Genomic DNA, 16436 nt, shown 5'->3' with positions numbered 1-16436 from the left:
GGTTTTGGATATATTAATTAAAATTGTGATGACTTATACAGTGTAAGGTGCTTGTCATTTTAAGATGATACACAATAATAGAAGATAATGAATTAAGCTGCCAGTGGACGTTTCCCCTAGGATGATGATATTGTGCTTGCTAATTAGTTATAATATGCAAATAGTAGCACTCCAAAGTACTGCATTTACTTTATCTAACTTAGTTTCAAAAACACTAGTACATCAAGACTGGATTATGTGCCCTGTAGTTGAATTTCCAAAACACTAGTACATCAAGACTGGATTATGTGCCCTGTAGTCGATCATATACAGATTAATTTATAGTAGATACATTTATGTTATAAATGCATGATGATAAAATAGTTAAGTTTCATGCAGAGAGCTGTTTTAACCAGTAGCATTAATTTTCTACTCTATTAATGATGACAGTCAGGTTCTTCAAATTATTAGTATGCTGATGTTAACATACAGAACGTAACTAAGCTAGAGTACAATGGAATACATTTCTTTCCTTATGCATTGCAATGCACTTTGTTTCTTAAATAAAGAAGATATGATATGCAATCATTGCTGAATATGAATATCCATAAGCTTCATCAGAAGACAGACCATCACTGATTCTTTTTGCAAATATTTAGGCAACATCACTTAGGACTGTGCTAATTCAGTCTGTTTCTTCAGGGGCTTTTAGCTCAGTTAAGTTCATTTTCACTTTTTATATTCCTATATAAGCCTCTGCTCCACTACATTAAATTCTTCCCCGTCAGTAAGACTGGATATGCTTACTTCGGATCCCATCAGTGTAACTACTCCAATAGGCTACAGTTGTTTGGGATGGACTGATGTATTGCTTTTTTCATTGAATTGAGACTCTGAACAATTTCTCTCCTGATGGACAATCTTGAAATCAAATGTGAAATTTCATATTAATTTATATGGAGAAATAGGTTCACTAGTATGGGACTTGTATGCAGGACTGGCAGCCTTGCAGACCCCAGCCAAATAGATTTTGTTCTCTTTATGAGAGCAGTATGTACAGAATACAAAAGAAATGTTTTTTCTTATGAATGTGACAAAGTTAGCATGTGGGAAATGGAATGGTTTTGGCATGCAGTGAATCATGTTGGGTGCTCTCTTCATGATGCTGTTACTGGAATTGGAATTTTAGACTTAAAAACACAGTGAGATGATGGCTTCATGACAATATAGCAAAGCAAATGTGAATTGGGACCAGGTTATTCACAGGTGTGGCCATAGTTAGTCAAAATAAAGGTTCAAAGTTTAGTGTATCTTTGGATACACCTGAATTGGACACTTTTTAAAGATTGAACTCTGATCTGTTTTACTTAGTTTAATTGAGAACACCTAGTTCAGCCCCAAAAAACAGCTAGCATAACATCTTCATAAGATGTTGAGACACTTCTAACATCCACCATAACCTTGTTTTCTTTTCCATTAGGCAGAAACCACTGGAGTGAGGAACCATACAAGCCTGGATACGAGAGAACAAGTACTACACTGAACAGCAGAATGATGATTGCTTGACCATGTGCTTATCCACCTTCAGTCAAATTCCATCTATGCAAGAATTTGTAGATTTGGCTCCCAAATACCAATATCATTTTTATTTTTTTGCCAACTACAACTATGACTGCAATCACAAGCCTAATGGAAAAAAATATACATATGCATGTTTGTGTATATATATATATATATATATATATATATATATATAAAATAAAAATGAGTAGTTCCCGAGAATATATGAAGTAATTGCTTTGTATTACCTATCCATTAACTTCTTATACCCATGACTAGTATATGTATTTTTATTCATTTCATAGGATGAACAAAATATTGTGTTTCCTTATCTACGTTTTTGCCAGTTCCTTTCTCCTGTCCTTCTGAGACACTCTTTCCTCTAACACTCTTGTAACTTTGTACAACATTGATACTTCTGCAGGGGTGATCCTTCTTTGTGATATAGTCCTCTGCAGCCTGCAGTTTGAAAGTAAAGCTACTTCCTGAAAACCTTTTCAGCAGCAAAGCGATATATCATTGAACTTGCAAGTTGGTCCCCTAGACAAGCAGATTCTCTGAAGGCCTCAGCAAATACAACTACATCAGGATACTAGAAACCTTCTCTGCAAGTGGGTAAGTCTAACAAAGATGACATTACCACAGAAAATTCCACAGGCAAAGCCCCTACATGATGCATCAACACCTTTCAATAAGGTACAGTTGAAAGAGCTACAAAAGGTTCAAGTCACAAATTTCTTAATTGAAATTAAGTTATGATTTGCTTTAAAACACAGCACTGCTGAGATCTTGGTTATCCGTCATGTTCTTCTCTGCTGCTACTCTTAGAATACAAATCTAGGTGGAAAGATATATTTGTGTGATGACTGCCCATCCATGATGACTGACCAAACTCAACAGACAGAAAATTTGGCAATGAGTGCTGTAGGTATGAACAAAATAAGCAGCTTGTCTAGGCAACTGAATCTACAATTCATGTGTTGTTTGTTGACTGCTGCCTGAAAATGCATGAACAGTGATAATCTGTACACAGCTTTAGTATGTACCCTGTGTGTGCTGGATCTTGGAAGCTGGCCGTGTATTGTTGGTGCAGAAGATACAAAAGGAAAGTGCTCAAACTGGAGGAATTAAATTTCTATAATTAGAAATTGTCTGTTAAAATTACATGCCACATGGCAAGCCAATGGAACTTGGCGTGTGGAGAGCATATTGGCAATGATTTACAATTAACTACCATGTTGCAAATCACTGCTTAGCTGTTTTCTATTATGAAATTTGGAGAGTTGTAAAATGCATTTGTGCTACTTTATTTCCTTTTGAAATGGTAATTACTACTGCTGAGGGGCAGTACTTAGTGCAGAAAATGAAGTCTGCAGCATAGGGAGGAACTTGTTTCTGAGGAATTGCTGAGGAATTGTAATGATATGAAAAAAGAGCTTTCCTGAAACACATACACACAAAAGAGCTTCATTTATGAAACTCCATCCAAATAAATAACAAAATAAAGTAAAACACAGTCTTTTTGTGCAAGGGACAGTATTCACTTCTTTGTTGCTGACTGCACTTTTTTCACATCAAAGTGGGAACAGTGGATTGACACAGGGAAAAACTCATAACCCAATGGCTTGAGGGAAATGCAGATGTATGGTAATGTGATAAGAATGCCCTAGAGTAACAGGTTTGAGCCAATCTGTTTGAAAATTATGAGTGCGCTTCTAACTACTAGCCCATTTTAGATACCTAGGATAGAACAGCAAATGGTATGGCCCTGGAGAGCTACATGAAATTTGACTTTTATATCAGAGGAGCAGAGGCTGTGCACTCTGAGTGGAGAGAGCAGGTATGTTCTAATTAAGTGGTAGTAAGTTCCCCCTTACAGCTTCCCTCTTGATTGTGATTGTAAAAAGGATTGTGTTTATGAGTAGCTTTTATGGAAGGATATATTAAGGAAAGCAAGGAATAAGGCTTCTGAGGTCTTAAATTTGGTAACTTGTGACAATAATCATGATCTCTGAGGTAATAAAGTAGGCTATCTAGCTCTAGTCCTCAGTTTAAAGTTAATATCTTTGAAAGCAAGGTGATTGACTGTAATTTTGCTCATAGTGCTTTGCTGTTAGCAGTAAATAAAAACATATACAGCACTTTTCATCAGAAGTGTCGGAGTGCTTTCCACACCTTAATCAATTAATTTTTATGAGATGGTGGCACGATTATTTCCCTTTCCCTGCTGGAGGAACTGAAAGGATCAGGGCAGCCACCAGCAAGTATGCAGCATTTAGTGCAGTGGCAAATATTGATAATGCCTTGGTCTAGAACTGTGGCTTTCCAGAATTATTTTATAGTTACATAGCTGAGACAAACAGTCATAATTCCCCTTTCATAAATATATTTGAACCAGACTTTAGTCTTAGAAAGACAACAGACCAAGTCGATGCTGCTAGGGTGGTCCATCCTGATACTCAGGAGAAGTACTCATACTTAGGCTGTACTGGATCAGATAGGCTAAACAAGTAACTCATGATTGAGCTGCAGTACAAAAAGGTAAAAGCAGGAAATGGCTCAGAACAAGAGACTGTCCAGGTACGCAGGGATGATGTTAAAATAGCCAGTGTTCAGCTAGAGTTGAGACTTGCAAAGGATGTCAAGTAACTAGTTACAGGATGAGCAAGAAAAATGTGGGACTGCTGCTGGACTTCTCTGGTGACTTAGTGCCAGCAAACGCAGCCCAGTTTGAGGTACTCAGCGCCTTCTTTGCTAACAAGGTCTCCGAGACCTCAGTGGTTTGCAGCAGAGCTCAGGGAGGAGGAGAGGAACCAGCAGCAGGCATACGCTGAAAAAACTTTCTGTCAATATGGAAGGGGACTGGCTCTAGTGTTCTGGTAATACATCTCCCTGCTCTCCAAGCAGCCTAAGTGTGAAGCAGCAGGTGATGGGTACTCTGTGGGTGCTTGCACCAACTTCAAATGACAAATGTTGACATAGAAATGCCAAACTGGGTTGAAAGAGGGATGTATTAAACCTACTTGACAAAGCTAGGGCAAAAATGGATGCAACCAGTTCAGTTTAGCCAGGTTTTAATTTAGTTGGAAATATACAAGATCCAAAACCAGCTGATGATTTGTAAGCAGTGCATTTAATTAGCATCCTGTTGTCCAACAGCGATGAAATGCTCTGCTTTGCCATGAGAACATGTACAGCTGTCTTTTCCTGCAAGTAAAGATAAAAGTGGCTAATCAAGCTAAGAACTGTTACTGTGGAAAAATGGGGACAGCGGCTAGAACTTGAAGATATTTATATATCTCTACCAATTTCAGTGGCACCTAGACACTTGGTATCTTAAAAACCTAGCTAATTACATAACAAATGAGACATTCATTTAACAGTTTTCTCAGGGAGAGAAAGCTGTCTATCTACTCGTGGCTTTATAAATAAGCACCTTGTGTGGTAAATAAAATTGTTGCTGGTACAATCGTCGTTGTTTTGCAGATAATGAAATGGAAATGGAATCAGTACTTTCCTCAGTAGCATTCATATACATCAAGACTGATGCAACTAATTTTTTTCTCATATAATTAGAGAGTACAACTTCATCTCACATAGGTTAGGGACTTTCCACAAAAGTGCAGGAGTCAGTTCTGTAGATAGAATTTGAATTTTCCCACTTTTCTTGGACAAGTGGATAATTTTTCCCTTCTACTGTACACCTTTTAATCACAAATGCAAACAATTATTTCTCCTCATTTTCTGATTCTTATAAACTCTTCTTAGCATTAAAAAATGTCTAGACTTTTAGAATTGTGACTAAAGCTGTAAGCAGATTCTGGAGCATGCAGACACAAATGTTTCATCTGTACAGTTACGAAAAGGAACTCCTTCCCATGTGTATAAATCAAGACAGTGAATTTGTAGCAGCTTAAATACCAGTGGACCATCATTTGTTTTCACTTTGAATCAGGACCATAATGTACAGATGCACTTTGCTTTTCTTTGATACTGTGATTTTTTTTCTGCTAAGGCCAGAATAAGAATTCTGGGAATAAGGTTATGTCCTTTGTGCTTTGGAAAGTATGGGTGAGTCAAAACTAATACTTTCTTTGGGTTTTCTCTGGGTTTTCCTAATATTTGCCACATTGCTCTTGCATTTTGGATAATCTAAACATCTGATGCCTGAGGAAAATTAGCCACTGAAAAGCTGTGCAGAAACTGCAGGGTACATAGCCTGAGACAGTTCCTGAGACAATACCTGCATTTATATCTTATGGACTGAATAATTTTCCTGGGATTAGATGTCTCAACTCCCCAGTACTTCACATCTGCGTATTTGTCTAAAAGCAAGATATTTTTGAGGCAGTAGCTGCAAGTTATCTAGGATTCTCACCCAGCTAGTGATTCTTTTGAGTAAACCATAATTATGATGGGAAATTAAAATAAATTACTTAGACCTACAGCGTAGGGTTTTGGATGTCTGTTGTTGTTGCTGTCAGAAACAAGCCATTTTAGCTCCAAAGAAATACAGCTTCTTGAGAGACACTTCTCATCTGCTGTTTTTCAATCACTGAAGTATACAAATATATTTGAAAAGCAAAGTTTTTATGATTATATCTACTTTTATAAGTTTAACTGTAATCAACAGACTAGGAACAGAGTGCACAAGTCATTTTATCTACATTATTTGTGGAGAATCTCTGAGAACACAGAAGTGCTTCTGACCTAGTTAAATTCCTGCTATTTTGAAAATGATTATTAAAAAGCCATCAATACTTCTCTGAGCCCACATACTCACTTGTTGCCCGGTAACCAGAAGGATGGAGCCTTCTTTCCCATGTACCACTTGCCGGTAAATGTGATCTAGAATTAAGAGTTCACTCCAGCAGTTCTGTAGCAACTTCATTTGGTCATCAACCTGTAAAGCAAACATGAACGTTGGTGGCGTTATGCTGGGAGTTACATTTTACATCACACTATGGAGTCACTAATGGACACTGGCTAACATGCCGCTTCCTTCAAGCATCATGTGAACAGAAATGCTGTCAAAAGTTATTTGTCCCCAAAACTGCTATTCTCAGCTGAACAAATAGGGCATTGCTGAAAACATTATCTGTAAAATATATAGAATATTTGCAGTTGATTACAGGAAGTTGATTCCAGGAAATCAGAACTATGGCTACGTTATGCAGAGTAATACTAGTATTATAAGATAATTATGAAACACTCATGGCAACAGGACATTATTTTTAGCCAAAAGCAAAAATAGCAGAAACAATGCTAACATGAACTTTCCCATACTCCCCATCCTTGAATCTCAGCTTTTGGAAAATAGAGAAGAATCTGCAGGTTCAAGAGCACTATTGCTGGAACAAACCCAAGTCAGAAGTAGGTTCCTTGCAAAGGAAAAAGTGAAGAGGTGATAAACATTCTCTCTAAGAATGATTATGTTACTACGGAGAAAGAAGAAAACAGACACAAGGTGGGTATCTTCAGGTGTCACCAGCAGGGCCAGAAAGACATGTACGTAAGGCAGTAAGAGACTGCATTTAGCAATAGCAGGAACTTTCAGGGCACTCAGCACAAGCAGCCTACATTAAGGTTTTGGTGCGTTGGTATTTGAGATGTGCATATTACAGGGTAACAAAGTCTCTCACTAAACTGATGGTAATTGCAACTGGACTGCATTCAGTTTTATTCACTTTAACCATGGAAAAATGATGAAAATTTGCAGTGACATGGGGAAAAAATGCACAGATTAGTGGAAGGACTTTGAATTTAAGTCATGGTAAGCATCAATATCCTGTGGATCTGTTCTTACTGAACTTACTGATTTCTTTCCTAAAAAAAATGGAAGTCTTTGACTTCAGACAGTCCTGGGAGAGTTAAGGGGTGCGTACATTAGCCCCGCTACAATTAAGTGCGTGGTGTGGATGCAGTAATAGCATGTATACAGTTCAAAGAACTCTAAAAGCCTTCGTGTATAGCAAATGCTGAACAAAATTATATAAAATAGGAGAAATAAAAAATAAATTAGCAAGGAGAATATTTTTAGAGGGCAGCTGCATAAAATTTCCCAGACAGAACTATTAAAATATTATTTGAGGAGTTCTAATTTTGATTGGTTTAGAACTTCAATGATGATGGATGGGAAACTGCATTTTTAGGAGCAATCCTGCATGAGCTTAAATAAATAATGCAATAGGTATTTTCAAATTTTATCATCATTCATCCAATGATTTTTTTGAGCTTTATCCTTTCCAGCTTGTTTTCTTGTTGTGTGGTAGAAAAAGAAGTAACTTTTGTTACTGATGGATTTTCCAAGTGTCATCTATGAAAGCTGCCTGGTATTTTCTCTCTGTTTCCAGTCACTTGCCATATGGCTCAGACTTCAACATCTTAGACATCCAGTTCTTTCTTTGACTCCCTTATTTGCTGTAACTTCTCTTCTCTGCATCACAATCTTCTCCCAATTCTTCTTGTCCCAGTTTCTCCCCTTAGGTATCTGTATTAAATTATTCCTTCTCGCTGGACTGTGCAAAGAAATGAAATCAGGATAGAAAGGGAGAGGGCCACTGTAAAGCCAGTGCAGGAGTACCTGTGTACAGCCCTTTCTCCCCTATAGCCTTCACTAGGCCCTGCTCCACAGCTGTAGCAGGTATCTGTGCTGGGAAACATCTTATTCCTTCCACTGCTGGTCTGCCTAGAGGATGTCATCGTTTTGTGGTTTGGGTTTTTGTTTGTTTGTTTGCTTGTTGTTGTTGTTTTTGCTTGTTCTCCAAGAAATTAAAAAAAAAAGAAAAAGGAAATCATATCTAAATATCTATGCCAAAATAACATCTTAAGGTTGCAAAATCCAACACTGTAGAATTATTTAATGCTTGTATTAAGATAGTCTGTTCCATTCCTAATTTGTTTTCCAATTGTCTTTGTGTTATTACAGACATAAAAAGACTGAACTGGTTTTGGGTAGAACACTCTCGGTTCTGATAGTTCAAAAGTTTCACATGCTTTGGCTTTGAGGTACTAAGCATAATCTTTTAAAATATTGCCCTTCTGCCTACAGTCATAGTTAATACATGTAAGCTCAGATAACACCTGTAAGCCACATATCCATGGGCAATAGAGATGGAGGATAGAAATAGGTGTGGACTCTGTAGATGGATATATTACTAAGTCAGTGCAAAGCTAGTGCTATCACGAACTCAGCCTTGCTCCATCCCAATGCTGTCTGTACCCATGATAATTCATTTCTGTTCAGATCACAGAGCAAGGCTGATTCTATATTAAAAGATCTCTCTTCCTCTGCCCACAATGTGTATTTTTCTATAAAAACATTTCAGCCAAGTGACTTGTTAGCTCAAGAGAGAACTATAAATTACCACAATGAAACACTCCAACCCAAAACGTGGGCCACGTTTAAAATAAGGCATATTTGAAGGAATTATTTGAAATTTACAGATTCTAGTACTCTTGCTTTTTACATGAAGCTGTTTTGTGGTCATTCTTTTCTCTGTACAACAGAGTGTTACAAAAATCAAATAAATCATGCCAACATGATAATTTCATCCAAAATTAGCATTTCACACAAAGCTACCACAGCTTACATCTGAACAAAACAAGCTGTGAGACAGTTTAAACATTCAACATCCATGTTGTAACAACTAATACCTGAATAAGAGGTCAAGCATTTGATTATATTATAAATGACATATTTCTGGCTAACCCATCTGTCTCAGCCACAGGCAGCAACTTTTGAAAACAAACTGCACTTTACAGGGCTGGCTTTCTGAACGCCCCAACAGCAGCTAGTCTGCAATCAAAGCCTACCTCCCAAGCTTTACCATATCATTACTGAGCCAGTGCTGTGAGAACAGTATGAGATGGCAAAATCACACACACAAAAATGTTTTGCACATAGCCTGTTCCTGCTGTTCTACAAGACTCATAAAACTAGCAACAGCGAACGTCTGCTAGTGGTTCACAAAATCTGCTCCTCCGTATTCACTGTAATTTAGCCAGTGAAAGCCTCTAAAATGGGTATCATAAAAAGCAAAATACACTTCCAAAACATTGGATTCAGAAAACTATTAGATCCAGCTGCTTTTGCCATTTCAGGAAAGCTGGCAGAGCAGCAGAATGCTTCCCAGTTTTCACTGGGAAGAAACAGATGACCTTAAGGAGGGTCATGAATTACTAAAATGGAGGATCAATTACAGCCTACTTCTGAAAGGCATGTAGATGAGGAAAATCACATTTCTTAACTCTGCTAACGCATAGTAAATGGAAAATAGAAAATAATGTAGATCGCTGAACAAACACAGTAACATAGCACGTCTTATGTTAGAATCAGCTGGCAAACTTTATGAGGTGTGTAACTTCAGCCAGAACACAAACACCTTTGTGTTTCCATGGCACATGAGTAACTGTGCGTTATCTAGCAAAACAAAAAATCAGCCTTTGGCCATAGCAAGTATGTGCCTTAAACTGATCCTGGGGGCAAAGATGCTTAAGCTGTGATGGCTGAAGTGGTGAGTGAATTCTGAAAAGGAAGGTACTATGCAGAAAATGCACCTTGTGGACTTCAGTCTCGTGACACCAGAGCACGCTAGTCCTCCACTAACAAGGTGAGCAAGAGAAAAGGTAAGATTCTGTTGTCGTGATAGTTTAGCTTCAGTCTGGGATTTTCCTCAATAATCAACATCATTTTCAGTCATGGTATACATTGAATTAGAAACAAGCCCAAAAGCTTGTACTGGTGGCTAAACTTTGAGGCTTTTCAGTTTGTGGAGATCTTTGAGAGTAATATCAATCTATTAACAATAACAACAAAGTGCCCTTTGTCCCTACTACTGGGAATGATTATAAATAAAAATTGAACATCATATGGCCAACAACTGTCCACTACAAGAATACTCCCCAGATTTGCAGCTGCTCCCTGCCATAACAGACCATTGACACAAGGATAATGTAACCAATGTCTCACCTAAGCAAGCTGTCAGATGAGATACCCATTTGACAACTATCTAGCCTCAAGCAAAAGTGAGAGTGAATACTGTGCCCAGATGGTTAAATTTAGGTCCTGTCTGGTCAGTGGCATTTAGATGAAGACTCTTATCAGTGGAGACAATATAACTGGAAATCGTTGCTGAAGAAATGTGTCTAAGGAAAGATGTGGAGGAAGCTAAAGGGAGAGTGTGTGACTTGAAATAGGAGATCATTTCCAGCACACAGGGTGGCATGGAAGAGTAATAATGTTAAGAGTATGAAAGGAGTAAAGCATTACACTTGTAAAACAGTGGCTGAATAACAAGGGAAGCAAAGAGAGTGCTTAGGAGGAGGTTTTAAAGGAGGGGACAAGGAGGTTGTGTGGTGAGAGAAGACATAAGGGAAGTTGGATGTCAGGTACAACACTGAAGGTGAAGGTGATGAGATGGGATATTATGCAGGCTTAAAGGGATTGTGTGAGAGTAGATGTTGCTGCTGGGGTAGAGAAAGAGCAGGTACTTTGTCAGACAAGCAGAGGATGGCAGTTGTCACCAGCAGAGATGAAAATGGACATGTGCATTGACCAGTCTTTTAAGTAGTAGGAATACATGGGTGAAGCAAGGGGTAGCTTTCTCATAGCGTTGTACATGGCAATAGGTAAATCCTATTATTTCCTATAAGAAAAGCCTATTCACTTGTGCTTACAGCGAGGACAAAGAAGCATATCAGAATTTGGAGTCATTCATAACCTTGTATCTCGTGCTGCTTGGTCTACTCGTAGCATATGAGTCATAAGCTCAAAGACAAATGGTTGTTGTCGCAACCACCTCTGTGCTGCCTGCCAGCTCCCTTGCTAGCGAGGATAAACTAACGTAACAGCGTGGTCCATTCTGCAAAAAGGGTCTCCCAGAATCTGGAGTACTGGAAGGCACACACACACGGTGAACTCGACACTGTGCAGTCAGTGTGCCTGTGCAATATCCACTGGTGGGTGTTGTGTGTACAGACGGACGGCAGGATACAATGCGCTATATTCTCATCAGGGTTTAAGATGTTGTCCTTCCCATATTGACCTGGAAACATACCTGCGGTGACCTCACGGTAGAAATGTGCACAGTCTCAAATGCTGTCAGTGCTGTTAACTGCAAACATTTTAGTGTTGTGCGAAAAGACACCTTTTGCTCTCTCTCTTCGCCCCAAGAGGCAGTCACTACTTGCACAGCCTGTTTGTCACAGTGCTTGAGGAGGCTGCAGACTGTGCTCTGCCCTTGTTGTCCCAGGCATTGCTTGGCCCAGCTCTTCACAGGAAAGCCCCAGAGCAGAGCTGCTGTATGGCTGGGCTGGGAGGAGTGTGTGTCTCCAAACAGGATCTGATGAAGGTGGGTCTGTGCCCCCTGCATTAGCTTGCTCTGCAGTTTCACTGTACAATAGTGTTTCTCTTTCAGAACATAAAAAAACAAACAAACAAACCAGGAAAAAAAACCACAACAGAAACAGAAACAAACAAACAAAAAAACAGGTTTCTGAAAAGAGAGAAAGAGATATGGTCCCCGCTTCTCCTGAAGTCCACTGACCCTTTTTCCCTGAGGTTTAATAGGACCATGGGGCCTGGTGGCACTGTAACACTCTTTCATGTCCACCATGAAAGACTCACCCAGCATTGCTCAACTGCACGCTGTTAAATATCCAGACACAGGTCTGAACACAGATTCCCTGGCCATGCCTGAGTTCTTCCCTGCAAGCTGGAGTTATAAGGTGACTTTAAATCACTGTTCTGAGTTCTCTGCTAGCAAGGATTAGAAAACAGGCACGTATTAGACCACATTTAGATACAACTATTAGTTTGCATGATTTATCTTCCACAACACAACGCAAGCCACGTAGGACATTTCCGGGGGTGGAGGAAATAGGTTCTCAGCTTGAAGTGCGAAGTTGTAATCCTGAGCGCTGTGGTGACACGCGATCTCGTGGTGGGACAGAAAGGTGGGCTGGTGGCCGGGGGGTCGCATTTGCCTGCTAACGCTGCCCTCCCACTCACCTGGGCCCCGAGCTTTTGCTAAGGGAATGACTGGAAGGCCGGCAGGCTCGCTGGGCCTCTGTGGAAACAGCAGCACCCAACCCCACATTATCAATTGCAGTTAAAAGCAGGACTTATCTCAGAAATGCTGGTTACTCATCTGAAAAACTATTTGTGCTGATGTTATAGACGAGGAAGGCTAGTGCAACACAAGAGTAGTATTGTTGTAGAGTGTATGCTTCCCACAGCAGGGGATGTTAATCATTATAGACTCTTGTTTTCTCTGAGGAAAAACATTGAAAATGCCAAATGGTAAAATGAAGAATAATGTGTATGTTTTGCTGAAATGCTTCTTAATCTTATCAAAACCACACTGTATCTTTCTTTTAGGAAAGTGTTTCACAATATTTAGCATACAGGAACCAACAACCACAGATTTATTGCAATTTTTCTTCTGAAGAGGTATTTTCAGCCTGGCACTTGATGAATTACCTGTTAAAAGTTTTGGGGTCATGCTTTTTTGTTGTTGTTGTTGCTTTAAGTTAAATATTTTCCCTATAATTATTGCTGTAGGTTCAGCTAAACAATGCTCTCACCTTTTACCTAGTCTATACCACTATCTGAGAAGTTGGAGAATCCTTTTTCATCTCTTCATTTGCATCAACTAGCGCCATAGCTCTGGGCCTTTCTGCTACTAAAAATTTAAAAGGGTATCTAATGATTAAAACAAAAAATACGATGATTGAAATTTATGTGATAAAAATGTGTTGGATTCAGCTGAATTGTTTTTACTTATGCTTCTAAAAGGGAGTGCCAATGCCACTTTCAAATTCTACGGCCATTGAATAGCCATTTCCTAGTGAATATGAAGTGATTAAACATCTGTCTGAATTGTTCAGCCTGAAGCATACAAGTTCAAGGGATGGTTGAACTTCCTTTCAAATGTATTTTGGAGATCACTGATAAGTCATTGCAGACATACAGCTCGAGTTGATACTTCATTTTCTTATGCTATAGTGAAGCAAATCGCCCCAAATCAAAGTTTTATATGACAAGTTCATTCCAGAGGCTAATTTTTACTGCTGAACGCATACATGGTTTCCAAATCATTACATGGGTAAAAAAGGATTGGGACTCTGCAGATGGGTTGCTGCTAACAGTGGGAAACCTGTGCAAGGTTGCTGTCAAAAACAGCACATAGTAGCCAATGTGGTTTTAAAAGAAAATGCACAAAATTTCAGAATCAGTGAATGCCCTGATAAAACATGATTACTGTCTATAACCTCAGTAATAAATGCTGCAAAGTTCAAGAAAAAATGATTCAACATTAACTACGATCGTTCCAGCTCTTTACTAGAAACCTGTGTTATACAAAATTGCCTATTCTACGTGAAGGCAGGGAGTGAGCTTTACAAGCCCTGGTTGCATTAGATGGCTGTCCTGTTGCTCTAGTTAGACGACTATCTAGCTCTAGTTTGAAGTGAATATAAAACATGTTAGAGTTTGGTAGCAATCTACATTTTTTTCGTGATTTAAAAATGAAAGGAATATAGAAATATTCCAGTGTGTGCCTCTTCCTGCTCCTTTATGGCATATAAAGAGGATCTTATAAAGATGCAATTATACTCAGTATGTGCCTGCGCCTGTGTGCGCGTGTGTGTGTACACTTCTGCCTTCAGTAACTTCTGAATCCATCAAACCAGTGTCAGCTAATTTCAACAGAGAGTTCATGTATCCAAGACATTAAATTTCTATATGCCTTCCAGGAACTAGTATCCAGACAGAGGAAAGTAAGTGCTAAGTACCGCCCTGAAGGAAAGACTAATAAGCTCAGCCTTTTTTCAACATCAGAGAACCCAGAGAGGACTAAAATGTTTCATTAATTCCCTATTCATAGAACTATTAATATTTGGAATATCAAGCAACTTTTTACTTTGTTAAAGGGCATAAATAAGGAATTTGTAGCATAAAGCAGCGTTATATCTTTGAACATCCCCATGCTTCTACCCTTCCAAAACCTGAAGTGACTAGGTAGTGCCCACGCTCCGGACGGCATGGGGTGTTTCCTGCTTAGCGAACGCCCACGGGCAGAGTGATGGCTCTGCAACATCTCTCCTCGCGTGCCCCTGGCCAGCTGTCTAAGATCACTGTGAAAGGGGATCACACCAGCCGTGACCAGTCACTTCCCAGTTTCAGTGTTCACCTTCTGACTAGTCAAAATACTTCCATAAAAAAAACAGCCTCAAGCACCAGTCCACAGCCATCCTGCACTCTTTCAGGAATATTACACAACACACATGGGTCTAGGGGCTCACACTGCTGAAGAGAGTATGGGCAAGCAGCAAAAGGCGATCCTACTAAAGAATAAGACCTCTCTTCTTGTATAGATCTTCAGAATCTGTTTGGAGTCTATCCCACTTTATGAAGGGGAAAGTAAACAGCAAATCTCAGTTCTTCAAACAGCAGATGAAAGGGCTATTACTTTAAACTTTGTGTGTATATATAATATAGAGTACAGCAAATGCAATGTAAAAATTTTTTTTTTTCCTTTTCCTGAAAACTATATGTATCTCTGTGCAAACTGCATGATACTTAGTGTTTTGCAGTCAGCATTATTTCTGATGAATTATAAATGTGTTTTTCTCAGGTTCTTTTTTGGATCATTTTTTTAAACTGAAAATAAGGAAAAGATTTCTTTTCAGTCCAAGTGAAAATTTTGCTTACAATGCAATGTTTCTTCCCTGTCAAAGTGAATGCAAAGATAAGTAAAGAGGAAAATTATTCTTTTCAGCATCTGTTTCACAGGGTGAAGAAGGAGATGTCTTCTTCATGACTGGATAGACTCCATAGAACTGATCTTCAAAATCCTTCAAAATCCTACTCATGTGAGTATCTGTACCAATGTTATTACAATGTAAGTTTATTCATAGTTGGGTCTAGAACTTAAAAAAATAATAAAAAAAATCATTTAATGCTATGTAGTGTGTGTAGCAATTTCGACAGTAAAACTTTTCCCTTGAATTACTCCAGAAATACTTCTGTGTTTTCTGATATCAACAAACTAAATTTCAAAATGTGCTGGGCCAGATTCTTAAGTCTGAACTTGCATGGACATAAGTCCTTTGACTTCTGTGTAAATAGAATCAGGATTAGGCCCACTCAGTTCATCATTATCGTTATGGGTCTGAACTGCGTTTTAGGATGCACAGTGATGTCCTCTGGGGAATGAGAAGACAAGACTGAGTCTAGTAAATTTTAAAGAATGGATGGTGAATTTATTCTCAATATATTCAATGAGCAGTTTCACTCTATTGTACAGCAGACTTCAATTAAAGGCTCTATGGTCTTCTCCAAGTCACAAATATTATAGTATTATCTGAAAGGATTTCTAATATATAATATTCCTTTCCTGTTTGATGATTTATTGGATAAATTATCATGTCGTTTTTCTTACAGCTACCCCATTTTTCTACCTGACATTTATTCCAATAGTTTATATGTAAACTTTACCTCCTACATTAACTCTCATTTGTAAAATTTATTAGAAAACAGCTACATCAAATCTCGACAGAGATCAATACAACACACAGAGGTGCATTAATAGTGTAAATTATTAAAGTCATAGTAATAAATAAATTTATTTTCTACAGAATAAATATTCTATTTAAACTCAATGAGCTAAGTATAATATGGAAAAATATTTTTAGCTTGTGACACGAGAGACATGCTAATTTCAGAAAGAACCTTTAATATGGTAACAGGCAGGCAGAGCAATCTCCCAACACACAGGGTCATGTTCTTTCAAGTGCTGTATGCCCCATAATGCTGTTTTTTGCACGCATTAACACAAGAGTTACTTAAATTGGCTCTCATTTAAATTACACTGTGGTTCCCCCCTTGTTTAATA

The 16436-nt window shown here is 38.5% G+C and overlaps 2 protein-coding genes across 10 annotated transcripts in view; one reads left to right on the top strand and one right to left on the bottom strand.

Annotated features, from left to right (window-relative positions):
* Nucleotides 1-1723, top strand: part of LOC308198766 (uncharacterized protein) — a 60718-nt gene extending 58995 nt beyond the window's left edge. For all 6 annotated transcript variants that reach the window (XR_013954186.1, XR_013954187.1, XR_013954188.1 and 3 more), the window contains one exon: nt 1460-1723. Coding sequence is in view for 1 of the 6 variants with exons in the window: in XM_080601762.1 (XP_080457888.1) it covers nt 1460-1522 (63 nt within the window). In the remaining 5 variants the exon portion in view is untranslated. The remainder of the gene's footprint in view (nt 1-1459) is intronic.
* The window catches only part of NR5A2 (nuclear receptor subfamily 5 group A member 2), a 90596-nt gene that overhangs the window by 32457 nt on the left and 41703 nt on the right, over nt 1-16436 (bottom strand). For all 4 annotated transcript variants that reach the window (XM_080601759.1, XM_080601758.1, XM_080601760.1 and 1 more), the window contains exon 6: nt 6323-6442. In XM_080601759.1, the coding sequence (XP_080457885.1) occupies nt 6323-6442 (120 nt within the window). The remainder of the gene's footprint in view (nt 1-6322; nt 6443-16436) is intronic.

This window comes from Anser brachyrhynchus, assembly GCF_964034855.1.
Source record: "Anser brachyrhynchus genome assembly, chromosome: 8".
Taxonomy (NCBI): domain Eukaryota; kingdom Metazoa; phylum Chordata; class Aves; order Anseriformes; family Anatidae; genus Anser; species Anser brachyrhynchus.
Note: the sequence above shows the minus strand (reverse complement) of the source record. Positions and strands in the feature narration are given on the sequence as shown.